Source organism: Oncorhynchus mykiss, chromosome 7, assembly GCF_057628025.1.
Source record: "Oncorhynchus mykiss isolate SJ-2025 chromosome 7, ASM5762802v1, whole genome shotgun sequence".
NCBI lineage: Eukaryota > Metazoa > Chordata > Actinopteri > Salmoniformes > Salmonidae > Oncorhynchus > Oncorhynchus mykiss.
Genome location: NC_143028.1, coordinates 18,412,748 through 18,427,049, shown reverse-complemented (window position 1 = coordinate 18,427,049; position 14,302 = coordinate 18,412,748). Strand labels below are relative to the sequence as shown.

The 14,302-nt window shown below is 40.7% G+C and overlaps 1 protein-coding gene across 1 annotated transcript in view; it reads left to right on the top strand.

Annotated features, from left to right (window-relative positions):
- Positions 1–14,302, top strand: part of LOC110528816 (low-density lipoprotein receptor-related protein 1B) — a 135,546-nt gene that overhangs the window by 35,052 nt on the left and 86,192 nt on the right. The window contains exons 26-32 of the mRNA XM_090240491.1: positions 3–163; positions 866–993; positions 2,676–2,780; positions 2,971–3,240; positions 11,955–12,144; positions 12,684–12,888; positions 13,451–13,643. Coding sequence (XP_090096617.1) covers positions 3–163; positions 866–993; positions 2,676–2,780; positions 2,971–3,240; positions 11,955–12,144; positions 12,684–12,888; positions 13,451–13,643 — 1,252 coding nt within the window. The remainder of the gene's footprint in view (positions 1–2; positions 164–865; positions 994–2,675; positions 2,781–2,970; positions 3,241–11,954; positions 12,145–12,683; positions 12,889–13,450; positions 13,644–14,302) is intronic.

Here is a 14,302-nt window from a genome sequence, read left to right as displayed (position 1 = left end):
AGGAAAATAAATTATATTGGTGCGACGCCCGCGCCGACAAGATAGAACGGATCAGCCTTGAGAGCGGAGAGAGCCGGGAGATAGTACTGTCATCCTCAGCCAGCAACGCAGCGGATCTCTTTTCAATGGCCGTCTATGGGGCTTACATATACTGGGCTGACAGGTAATTTATTCTTCCAGAAATGTTATAGTATAGTACAGTCTCTCCAAACAGGCTCCATAGAAGCCTTCGCCAGCTGCTCTACCCTTGTTGGATTAACTACCTGCACCACAAGGTCACTTTAAATACCAATCTAATTGACAGAGAAAAAGGCAGAGCATTTAGAAAAGACACCTTCTCTCTATTTAAATTGTGCGTACCTACCTCAATGTCATCCACAAGGGCAGCTAGGTCCCGTCACCTTCTGTCAGACCAGCTGTCGAGCATATTTTAGCTTCTGTCTAGTGTATTTGGATGAGTTCTTCTGTTTTAATTAGTTGAGGGCCATTGATTATCCCTGTGTCGAACTTCCTGTCACCTGGTGTCAAGCTCCCTCCTCTTCCTGTTGTGTGTGTGTGTGAGTGTGTGTGTGCGCGTGTCTGTGTGTGTATGAATGCGTGTGTGCGTGCGTGTATGAATGCATGTGTGCGTGCGTGTGTGTGTGTATGAATGTGTGTGTGTGTGTGTATGTGTGTGTGTGTGTGTGTGTGTGTGTGTATGAATGCATGTGTGGGTGCGTGTGTGTGTGTGTATGAATGCGTGTGTGCGTGCGTGTGTGCGTGTATGAATGCGTGTGTGCGTGCGTGTGTGTGTATGAATGCGTGTGTGTGTGTGTGTGTGTGTGTGTTTGTGTGTGTGTGTGTGTGTGCGTGTGTGCGTGCATAGGGCTCATGCCAGAGGCTCCATTCGCCGAGGTGTTAAGAGTTATCCAACGGAGGGAGCCACGACTCTGAGGAGTGGTCTGGGAGTCAACTTGAACGATATCAAAGTCTTTAACCGAGGACGGGAGAAAGGTTGAGGTTTCAACTTCCTTATCACTTCCTTATTATTTCATGTTCTTACCTGGCTGTCAGTACCTGCGGTTGTTAAGTGTTCTAGAATAGACCTGAGATTAATAACCTCTTGATACTAGCCATCCCGGATCCGGGATTGTGAGTACAGCCTCAAGCTCATTACCATAACGCAACGTTAACTATTCATGAAAATCGCAAATGAAATGAAATAAATATGCTAGCTCTGAAGCTTAGCCTTTTGTTAACAACACTGTCGTCTCAGATTTTCAAAATATGCTTTTCAACCATAGCAAAACAAGCATTTGTGTAACAGTATTGATAGCTAGCGTAGCATTTAGCGTAGCATTGAGCGGGCAACATTTTCACAAAAACAAGAAAATAGGTAAAATAATTTACCTTTGAAGAACTTCGGATGTTTTCAATGAGGAGACTCTCAGTTAGATTGCAAATGTTCAGTTTTTCCAAAAACATTCTTTATGTATTAGAAATTGCTCCGTTTTGTACATCACGTTTGGCTACCAAAAAAAAAACGAAAATTCAGTCATCAAAACGCCGAACTTTTTTCCAAATGAACTCCATAATATCGACTGAAACATGGCAAACGTTGTTTAGAATCAATCCTCAAGGTGTTTTTCACATATCTCTTCGATGATATATCGTTCGTGGAAGTCTGGTTTCTCCTCTCTATCAAATGAAAAAATACTTGCACCTGGCGTTTGCGCACCAATTTCGACGCAGGACACCAGGCGGACACCTGGTAAATGTAGTCTTTTATGGTCAATCTTCCAATGATATGCCTACAAATACGTCACAATGCTGCCGACACCTTGGGGAAACGGCAGAAAGTGTAAGCTCATTCCTGTCGCATTCACAGCCATATAAGGAGACAATGGAAAACAGCGCCTCAGAAATTTTGCTCACTTCCAGTTTGAAGTTTCATCTTGGTTTCGCCTGTAGCATCAGTTCTGGGGCACTCACAGACAATATCTTTGCAGATTTGGAAACGTCAGAGTGTTTTCTTTCCAAAGCTGTCAATTATATGCATAGTCGAGCATCTTTTCGTGACAAAATATTGCGCTTAAAACAGGAACGTTTTTCATCCAAAAATGAAATACTGCCCCCAGAGGTTCAATTAAAGGGCCAATCAGCAGTTGAAACAATAACATTGTTCTTCCCACCACTGTTTCAGTAAAAAGCTGAAGGATGGGGCTGGAAAAATGTAATCACTCTCAAATGCATAAACAGAGGTATGGATGCAAGGATATCCATGATATTAAAATTGGAGTTTAACCATGTTTTGTTAACATTTACTTTGTTTTCAAACATTGGAGTTAAACAAGCTTATATTTGGGGTTCTGTTGGGGTACAACAGTTAAACTAAGCTTATGAGGCATTTATTTCTAAGTTATATTATTCAAGAATCAATAGGTACAAATAATGTATTAATATGTTCAAAAATGGATGCAGCAACTGCTGATTGCCCATTTTAATGTGAAGGTATTTCAACCTCTTGCAATACAGAAACGTAATATCTGAATATTGACTAACATTGATGCTGCAACTTCATAATGGAATCTTATTCCTTATGGTCAACACAATACATTTCAGATTGACACCCAAAAAGACTGTGGGGAACCTGACTTGATCTCTGACCTTTGACCCTGTCGTTGACTTCCCTACAGGAACCAACCCGTGCGGCCAAAACAACGGAGGCTGCCATCAGCTGTGTTTCCACCAGGGCAGTGGGAGGAGGACGTGTTCCTGTGCTCACGGCTACCTGGCTAAAGGTCATCAGTAATCTTTTGTGTTTTGATTCATCTCTTTTATTGCCTCTTGTTTGCCTTTTCTTCTTACATGTATTTATTTTTACTGTAAAGTGTGTAGCGATTTTACATTTTTTTTCCACATCAAATAGTTCTGATTTCAATTAATCACAGTTTTAAAGGCTCAATTACGTAATCATTGTTGCTTGATTAGACGGTCTCAGCTGTCACCAGTACGATGGCTACCTTCTCTACTCTGAGAGGTCGATCCTGAGGAGCATCCACCTATCAGACGACAGCGACCTCAACTCTCCCATCAGGCCCTATGAGAACCCTGCCTACTTCAAGAATGTGATAGCGCTGGCCTTTCATCACCAACAACAGAACTCTGGAGTCACCAACCGGATTTTCTATAGTGACGTTCACTTTGGGAATATACAGGTTGTCAATGACGACTGGACTGGACAGAGAGTGATCGTTGAGAGTAAGTTCACTTTGATAAAGTCTTTGTCTGCTCATTTATCCAAATACTAAGTTAATTACTAACTGTTCGAAAAGCTGGAAAATGTTTGGTGTATCATATCTACAGATGTAGGATCTCAATTTGAGTCAATTTGCTACAGCAGGAAAATAATCTTGCAGCAACAAGAAATGTGAATTTTTGTAGGGACAAATCAAATCTGAAATTTCTATGTGCTAATGACAAACTGTAGAGGCCTTTTAAAACCTCAAATACACTGCTGTGCAGGAAAATTCTCAGCAACCAAAGAGTGATTAAGATTCTACATCTGTAGCAAAGAGAAACGGGGGAAGTGGAAATCCTTGTAGAATGCACTTGCGTTCTCTTCTCACCTCCTTTCACATTGAAAGCGTTCATTGTTTCATTTCTGCACCATACTGTAGCTTCCTCCCTGCCTTCAGAAAGATGAGAGAGAAGACTGATGAGCAAGTAAAGCTGCTGTTTCAAGTAGTGAACATTTCTTTCCCCCAATTTCAAAAGTCTTCAACTCTCCATTGACAAGAGCTCAAACTGTTACTTGTAGTGTGAAACCAGGGGGATCCCACATAATCTGACTGCCTTTCATGTCCCACTGATGTCAACACTTAGAGGCCGACTCAAGCCTCTTTTGTACGTCTGACAGAAACTCTGATCTTTTGCCACTTCTATTGCTTTCATTTTGTCGCTGAACGAAATAGCAAAACTATCAAAGACGGCGTTGTACAGCAAGATGAGATGTCAGTTGCAATGATTTTAGAAGTGATACATTAAATTCCGTTTGCTTCCATTCAAGAAACGTTTTTCAACAGAATCCGCAAATTGAATTGACCGCTGATCACGTGTTAACACAGTTCACTTTCATTCATGTTGTATTCCTTCTTGCATCTATGTGCTCTCCTCCTCTCACCTTGTCCCTTCGCTTGAGGACTTCAATGCACAACACATCAGATGTATGTGACCAGGCGAAAAAACAATTCCAAGCCAAACCGCTACACACAACCTACATCATTGTCACCATATTAGCTAAAGTAGCTAATAGAACTAATCCGTTAGTAAACCTGTACGATCATGCAGTAACGGTAGTGTACAGTCAGTAAGCAGTTACACCGGTGGGCCCCGGTGGCAATACATTTGTCAAACCAAAAGCTTACCTTAACTTGGAAGAGTTCCAGGGCTGTGTTGGAAAGTCATAGCCAGCTAGCTGACACAACATCCCTCTGTTTGAGCCGGGTGTTTCAGTAGGCTGAACTAGCTAGCTGCATTTGCTAGCTAAAAAAGTGAAACTGAAAGTGAAAAAAAATACTATCTTTTTTCTCTCTTGCTTCTCCTTCATTTTTTATTTTATAAAATTCACTTCAGTCTTTTTCTCTCTTTGAGTCATCTACTCACCACATTTTATGCATGGCAGTGCTAGCTAGCTTATGCTTTCAGTACTAGATTCATTCTCGGGTCCTTTGATTGGGTGGATAACATGTCAGTTCAAGCTGCAAGAGCTCTGATAGTTTGGAGGACGTCCTCCAGAAGATGTTATAATTACTGTGTAAGGCTATGGAAGGGGTTGAGAACCACGAGCCTCCTAGATTTTGTATTGAAGTCAAGGTACCCAGAGGAGGACAAAAGCTAGCTGTCCTCCGGCTACACCATGGTGCTACCCTACAGAGTGCTGTTGAGGCTACTGTAGACCTTTTTAAATGGTCAAATTATTCTCTATCCCTTTACACTTGTGTGTATAAGGTAGTAGTTGTGGAATTGTTAGGTTACATTACTCGTTGGTTATTACTGCATTGTCGGAACTAGAAGCACAAGCATTTCGCTACACTCACATTAACATCTGCTAACCATGTGTATGTGACAAATAAAATTTGATTTGATTTGATGTTTTATAATTTTTTTATTTTATGAAATTTATGAAAGTAAGGCGGTCCTCCCCTTCTTCCTCTGAGGAGCCTCCACTGATAGACAAATAGTGAATATCAATGACAATAGATGGATATGACATTTCTTCTGTATGCCCATCTGATATAGTGTTTTAGGGGGGATCAGCTGAACACACACACACACACACACACACACGCACACACACAGATGCCTCGGAGGTGTTGCAGTATAGTTCCCTAATGCACATAGACAGCAGATCCCCGTCACCCCATAGCCCCTGTAGCGTCTGTGTAGTAGGCTAGGCTCCATGCTGACTGGACTCAAATATATCTGACTGACCAGGAACGGGGAAGGAAGATCCATCAAAATCACAGAGGGGGGTTGGTTGTTGGAGAGGAAAGGCAATAATGGTTGCATCTATAGGAGGCCAGCTCATGGAGAAAGCACCAGCACTACTCCCATATAATGATTAATGAATATTATAATGAAGTATCTCCTAAAATATTTTTTTGTCAACTACAGTGCCTTGCGAAAGTATTCGGCCCCCTTGAACTTTGCGACCTTTTGCCACATTTCAGGCTTCAAACATAAAGATATAAAACTGTATTTTTTTGTGAAGAATCAACAACAAGTGGGACACAATCATGAAGTGGAACGACATTTATTGGATATTTCAAACTTTTTTAACAAATCAAAAACTGAAAAATTGGGCGTGCAAAATTATTCAGCCCCTTTACTTTCAGTGCAGCAAACTCTCTCCAGAAGTTCAGTGAGGATCTCTGAATGATCCAATGTTGACCTAAATGACTAATGATGATAAATACAATCCACCTGTGTGTAATCAAGTCTCCGTATAAATGCACCTGCACTGTGATAGTCTCAGAGGTCCGTTAAAAGCGCAGAGAGCATCATGAAGAACAAGGAACACACCAGGCAGGTCTGAGATACTGTTGTGAAGAAGTTGAAAGCCGGATTTGGATACAAAAAGATTTCCCAAGCTTTAAACATCCCAAGGAACACTGTGCAAGCGATAATATTGAAATGGAAGGAGTATCAGACCACTGCAAATCTACCAAGACCTGGCCGTCCCTATAAACTTTCAGCTCATACAAGGAGAAGACTGATCAGAGATGCAGCCAAGAGGCCCATGATCACTCTGGATGAACTGCAGAGATCTACAGCTGAGGTGGGAGACGCTGTCCATAGGACAACAATCAGTCGTATATTGCACAAATCTGGCCTTTATGGAAGAGTGGCAAGAAGAAAGACATTTCTTAAAGATATCCATAAAAAGTGTTGTTTAAAGTTTGCCACAAGCCACCTGGGAGACACACCAAACATGTGGAAGAAGGTGCTCTGGTCAGATGAAACCAAAATTGAACTTTTTGGCAACAATGCAAAACGTTATGTTTGGCGTAAAAGCAACACAGCACATCACCCTGAACACACCATCCCCCCTGTCAAACATGGTGGTGGCAGCATCATGGTTTGGGCCTGCTTTTCTTCAGCAGGGACAGGGAAGATGGTTAAAATTGATGGGAAGATGGATGGAGCCAAATACAGGACCATTCTGGAAGAAAACCTGATGGAGTCTGCAAAAGACCTGAGACTGGGACGGAGATTTGTCTTCCAACAAGACAATGATCCAAAACATAAAGCAAAATCTACAATGGAATGGTTCAAAAATAAACATATCCAGGTGTTAGAATGGCCAAGTCAAAGTCCAGACCTGAATCCAATCGAGAACCTGTGGAAAGAACTGAAAACTGCTGTTCACAAATGCTCTCCATCCAACCTCATTGAGCTCGAGCTGTTTTGCAAGGAGGAATGGGAAAAAATGTCAGTCTCTCGATGTGCAAAACTGATAGAGACATACCCCAAGCGACTTACAGCTGTAATCGCAGCAAAAGGTGGCGCTCCAAAGTATTAACTTAAGGGGGCTGAATAAATTTGCACGCCCAATTTTTCAGTTTTTGATTTGTTAAAAAAGTTTGAAATATCCAATAAATGTCGTTCCACTTCATGATTGTGTCCCACTTGTTGTTGATTCTTCACAAAAAAATACAGTTTTATATCATTATGTTTAAAGCCTGAAATGTGGCAAAAGGTCGCAAAGTTCAAGGGGGCCGAATACTTTCGCAAGGCACTGTATATAGGCCTATCCCTTGTCCAAGCAAGTGTGTGATATTACCCTATTTGCAGAATTTATTCAGAATACATTTGGGCAGATGAAGAGAATAGGATTTCTTTCGCCTGTTTAAAGATTTCTCAGTGGTGTTGCCTGCTTGTACACTGGCTGTAATCTCAATTATTTGTATTACTTTTCCTTTTTTTACTGGTCGTGAATGTTGATTTGTATGTCCTAGTTTGTGCGATTGTCCTGTCTGAATGTGAAACAGTGAACAGTCTTCTATTGTTCATCTCTTAGCACAGTGGGACATCTTTACACCTGCCTATGCTCGTTAGGTTCCATTCAAAAGAGTTTGGCATTGATTTATCTTTTTGGAAGAAACTCTACTGTTCGGTACAGCGAAATATTAAATATATTCACTGGGATATCCAGGTGTATCCCGATGAAGATTATCCACATATGGAACCAACCAGTGTTGATCGCTACCCAGTACAGCTGAACACTGCATTCATGCATGTCTAAATGCATTATGTGGAAACCTCCACAACACCACCACATGAGACAACCTGTGCCAGATATCTCTCTCTCTCTCTCTCTCTCTCTCTCTGTCTCTCTCTGTCTCTCTCTATCTATCTATATGTATGTATATATATATATATATATATATATATATATATATATATATATATATACGTAGTTGAAGTAGGAAGTGTACATACACTTAAGTTGGTATCAGTAAAACTAATTTTTCAACCACTCCACGCATTTTTTGTTAACAAACTATAGTTTTGGCAAGTTGGTTAGGACATTTACTTTGTGCATGACACAAGTAATTTTTTTCACTGTTAATATAATTATATGTATAATTCACTGTTTCACAATTCCAGTGGGTCAGAAGTTCACATACACTAAGTTGACTGTGCCTTTAAACAGCCTGGAGAATTCCAGAAAAATATGTCATAGTTTTAGAAGCTTCTGAAAGGCTAATTGACATCATTTGAGTCAATTTGAGGTGTACCTGTGGATGTATTTCAAGGCCTACCTTCAAACTCAGTGCCACTTGCTTGACATTATGGGAAAATCAAAATAAATCAGCCAAGGTCTCAGAAAAACAAGTGTAGACCTCAACAAATCTGGTTCATCCTTGGGAGCAATTTCCAAATGCCTGAAGGTACCACGTTCATCTGTATAAAAAAATAGTACGCAAGTATAAGCACCATGGGACCACACAGCTGTCATATTGCTCAAGAAAGAGACATGTTCTGTCTCCTAGAGATGAACGTGCTTTGGTGCGAAAAGATCAAATCAATCCCAGAACAACAGCAAAGGACCTTGTGAAGATTCTGGAGGAAACAGGTACAAAAGTATCTATATCCACAGTAAAACGAGTCCTATATCAACATAACCTGAAAGGCCGCTGAGCAAGGAAGAAGCCACTGCTCCAAAACCACCATAAAAAGCCAGACTACGGTTTGCAACTGCACATGGGGCAATGATCTTACTTTTTGGAGAAATGTTCTCTGGTCTGATGAAACAAAAATAGAACTGTTTAGCCATAATGACCATGGTTATGTTTGAAGGAAAAAGGGGAGACTTGCAAGCTGAAGAACACCATCCCAACCGTGAAACAAGGGGGTGGCAGCATCATGTTGTCGGATGCTTTGCTGTAGGAGGGACTGGTGCACTTCACAAAATAGATGGCATCATGAGATAAGAAAATTATGTGGATATATTGAAGCAACATCTCAAGACATCAGTCAGAAAGTTAAGGCTTCGTCGCAAATGGGTCTTCCAAATGGACAATGACCCCAAGCATACTTCCAAAGTTGTGGCAAAATGGCTTAAGGATAACAAAGTCAAGGTATTGGAGTGGCCATCACAAAGCCCTTCCCTCAATCCTATAGAAAATTTGAGAACTGAAAAAGCGTGTGCGAGCAAGGAGGCCTACAAACCTGACTTAGTTACACCAGCTCTGTCAGGAGGAATGGCCCAAAATTCACCCAACTTATTGTGGGAAGCTTGTGGAAGGTTACCCGAAACGTTTGACCCAAGTTAAACAATTTAAAGGCAGTGCTACCAAATACTAATTGAGTGTTTGTAATCGTCTGACCCACTGGAAATGTGATGAAAGAAATAAGAGCTGAAATAAATCATTCTCTCTACCAATATTCTAACATTTCACATTCTTAAAATAAAGTGGTGATCCTAACTGACCTAAGACAGGGAATTTTTTACAAGGATTCAATATCAGGAATTGTGAAAAACTCAGTTTAAATGTATTTGGCTAATGTGTATGTAAACTTCCAACTTCAACGGTATATATACATACTTATTTTCCACCAAAATCTGCAAATAAATTCATAAAAAATCCTACAATGTGATTTTCTGGATTTTTTTCTTCTCATTTTGTCTGTCATAGTTGAAGTGTACCTATGATGAAAATTACAGGCCTCTCTCATCTTTTTAAGTGGGAGAACTTGCACAATTGGTGGCTGACTAAATACTCCCCCCCACTGTATATATATATATATATATTTATATATATATATATATATATATATATATATATATATATATATACAGTGCCTTGCGAAAGTATTCGGCCCCCTTGAACTTTGCGACCTTTTGCCACATTTCAGGCTTCAAACATAAAGATATAAAACTGTATTTTTTTGTGAAGAATCAACAACCAGTGGGACACAATCATGAAGTGGAACAACATTTATTGGATATTTCAAACTTTTTTAACAAATCAAAAACTGAAAAATTGGGCGTGCAAAATTATTCAGCCCCATTACTTTCAGTGCAGCAAACTCTCTCCAGAAGTTCAGTGAGGATCTCTGAATGATCCAATGTTGACCTAAATGACTAATGATGATAAATACAATCCACCTGTGTGTAATCAAGTCTCCGTATCAATGCACCTGCACTGTGATAGTCTCAGAGGTCCGTTAAAAGCGCAGAGAGCATCATGAAGAACAAGGAACACACCAGGCAGGTCCGACATACTGTTGTGAAGAAGTTTAAAGACGGATTTGGATACAAAAAGATTTTCCAAGCTTTAAACATCCCAAGGAGCACTGTGCAAGCGATAATATTGAAATGGAAGGAGTATCAGACCACTGCAAATCTACCAAGACCTGGCCGTCCCTCTAAACTTTCAGCTCATACAAGGAGAAGACTGATCAGAGATGCAGCCAAGAGGCCCATGATCACTCTGGATGAACTGTAGAGATCTACAGCTGAGGTGGGAGACTCTGTCCATAGGACAACAATCAGTCGTATATTGCACAAATCTGGCCTTTATGGAAGAGTGGCAAGAAGAAAGCCATTTATTAAAGATCTCCATAAAAAGTGTCATTTAAAGTTTGCCACAAGCCACCTGGGAGACACACCAAACATGTGGAAGAAGGTGCTCTGGTCAGATGAAACCAAAATTGAACTTTTTGGCAACAATGCAAAACATTATGTTTGGCGTAAAAGCAACACAGCTCATCACCCTGAACACACCATCTCCACTGTCAAACATGGTGGTGGCAGCATCATGGTTTGGGCCTGCTTTTCTTCAGCAGGGACAGGGAAGATGGTTAAAATTGATGGGAAGATGGATGGAGCCAAATACAGGACCATTCTGGAAGAAAACCTGATGGAGTCTGCAAAAGATCTGAGACTGGGGCGGAGATTTGTCTTCCAACAAGACAATGATCCAAAACATAAAGCAAAATCTACAATGGAATGGTTCAAAAATAAACATATCCAGGTGTTAGAATGGCCAAGTCAAAGTCCAGACCTGAATCCAATCGAGAATCTGTGGAAAGAACTGAAAACTGCTGTTCACAAATGCTCTCCATCCAACCTCACTGAGCTCGAGCTGTTTTGCAAGGAGGAATGGGAAAAAAATTCAGTCTCTCGATGTGCAGAACTGATAGAGACATACCCCAAGCGACTTACAGCTGTAATCGCAGCAAAAGGTGGCGCTACAAAGTATTAACTTAAGGGGGCTGAATAATTTTGCACGCCCAATTTTTCAGTTTTTGATTTGTTAAAAAAGTTTGAAATATCCAATAAATGTCGTTCCACTTCATGATTGTGTCCCACTTGTTGTTGATTCTTCACAAAAAAATACAGTTTTATATCTTTATGTTTGAAGCCTGAAATGTGGCAAAAGGTCGCAAAGTTCAAGGGGGCCGAATACTTTCGCAAGGCACTGTATATATATACATATACATATATATATATATATATATATATATATATATAATATTCTTACTTTACCATGAAAGAAAAGACAAATCCATTCTCTGCATTTCAAAGTATCATGTGTGTTTGTTAAGCTCTTAACCAAAAGTCAGATAATGTTATTCAGTGTGTCAATGTTATATTCAGTGTTATAAACTGGGTGGTTTGAGCCCTGAATGATGATTTGCTGAAAGCTGTGATATATCAGACCGTACACCACAGGTATGACAAAAAAATACTTTTAACTGTTTTGATTTTGTTGGTAACCAGTTTATAATAGCAATAAGACACCTCAGTGTTTTGGTATTTGGCCAACATACCATGGCTAACCACGGCTTACTCTGTGTTGCATCGTGCCTAAGAACCGCTCTTAGCTGTGATATATTGGCCATATACCACACCCCCTCATGCCTTATTGCTTAATTATATAAGTGTTATTGTTCCTGTGTAGATGTGGGGTCAGTGGAGGGCCTAGCATACCATGGAGCCTGGGACTCACTTTATTGGACCAGTTCCACCACAGCCACCGTCAGCAGGCACAGCCTGAACCAGAGCCTCCCAGGGGCCTTCATCAGAGAGGCTGTGGTGACACTGGCAGAGGACGACCACCCACATAACCTGGCTCTGGAGGAGTGTCAGAAGTAGGTGTTAAAACTTCCTTCCTCCTATTGTCTTATACACACTTACATACCCTTATTGGCCTTCAGTAGATGCTCACTTGGGTATATGTGTTGTGTTATGTATTCAGTCAGCAAATCTATTGAAAACTTCTGCTATCAGGGGAATGAGGTTTATAACTGCTCTGGGGGAGTGTCAGAAGTGTTTTATCATCATTTGTTACTGATCATAATGTCTTACGGTTCTTTTATGTTTTCTTTGCCTCCCTTTTATACCCTGTTTTCCTTCACAAGAACACGAGGCAGTCTTAAAAATGTGTCAATTATTTTGCTTTAGAATGTGAGGATCGAAACCCATTTATATCTTTAGAAAATCGAGATAGAAAAAGCCTGTTTGCGTTTTCCTGGAAACATGTTGTTGTTTTTGTTTTTTTATGGAAATGATCACGCAGTGCAGACTCTGATGCTTGATGGATGTTTGCAATATATTGAACGGAGGTGCATCCCACCCGTTTGCTTCGGTGAAGGTCTCACTGGTGTTTTTGTTTTCGCTGCTGACGCAGCCTGATGTTCTGGACTAACTGGAATGAACTGCGCCCCAGCATTATGAGGTCCACCCTGTCAGGAAACAACATCCAGAGTGTCATCACCGCGGACATCCTCACACCTAATGGACTCACCATCGACCACACCGCCGAGAAACTCTTCTTCTCCGATGGCAGCCTGGGAAAGATTGAACGATGTGAATATGATGGCTCACACAGATATGTAAGGAGAAGAAACAAAATAGATATACTGTATATATATATATATATATATATATATATATATATATATATATATATATATATATATATATATATATATATATATATATATACTGTATGTTGTTCGGAATAGAATGATTAAGTCATATCTTGTACAACCTTAGAAAAAAAGATGCTATCTAGAACCTTAAAAGGTTCTTTGGCTGTCCCCATAGGAAAACCCCATTAAGAACCCTTTGTGGTTGCTTGTAGAACCCTTTTGGGTTCCGTGAAGAACCATTTGTACAAAGGGTTCTACCTGGAACCAGAACGGGTTCTACCTGGAACCAAAATGGATTATCCTATGGGGACAGTTGAAGAACCCTTTCGGGAAACCTTTTTTCTAAGAGTGTACCATCAGATTTGGAAATGATTCCAGCTGTCTCATACCTCTTCTCATGCTTGAGTATGTGACGTCCAAGGTTCTGTTGATGTATTTCAACCAAAATTATGACTAAACTAATGACTAAAACATGAGCATAAAACCAATGTAACACCATTTTCTTATTCCGTTCATTCTGTAGGTGATTGTGAAGTCAGGTCCAGGAACCTTCTTTGGCCTGGCTATCTATGGGAACTTCCTGTTCTGGTCTGATTGGGTACGGAGGGCGGTGGTACGCTCCAATAAGTACACAGGTGGCGACATCAAGGTCCTCAGAGCCGACATCCCCAACCAGCCAATGGGTATTGTTGCAGTTTCCAACAATACCAACAATTGTAAGTGAATTCTATACATTACATCAAAGCAAAACTCACTTGTCAACATGGGAGTCTTCTATACATCGCAGCCTGTGATGGTTTGCATGTGGTTTACAACCCGGTGTAACTGAGTTTGACCATTTGGCATGAACATTATACAAGACTTCCTATTGCCCCACCTGCCTCCCTGATTAATTACCACTCAATGTAAATATTACATTATTGAATAAACAACTCCAAAAATCCCAACCTCCAGTGCCGCAGGCTACCCCATGTTGCCTGGCCTGTGCTTCACCAGAACCCAAGCTTGGCACAGTGCTTCAGCTGAATCTGTACCATCTGAGCTCTCTCTCTCTCTCTCTCTCTCTCTCTCTCTCTCTCTCTCTGACTGACTGAAATGAGCAGACATGTGGGTACTAAGGGGGCAGCATGATGGCATGGTTCATAGCTTACCTCTCCATACCACTGTACGAGCCAAACACAGTTCAAAGTGGGTCCCCAACAGAGAAGTCTACCTTTCTACCACAACACTGACCTTGAAAAGTTTTCAGTGCTTGAGTTCAAATATTTGGAAGCTGAAACTCTTTATGGGAGGCACTGCAAGTAGGAAGTAAAGCATGGCATCTGGTGTGTTTTCTGTAAGATGATGTACTACAGTACCCATAATGCTCTGTTTT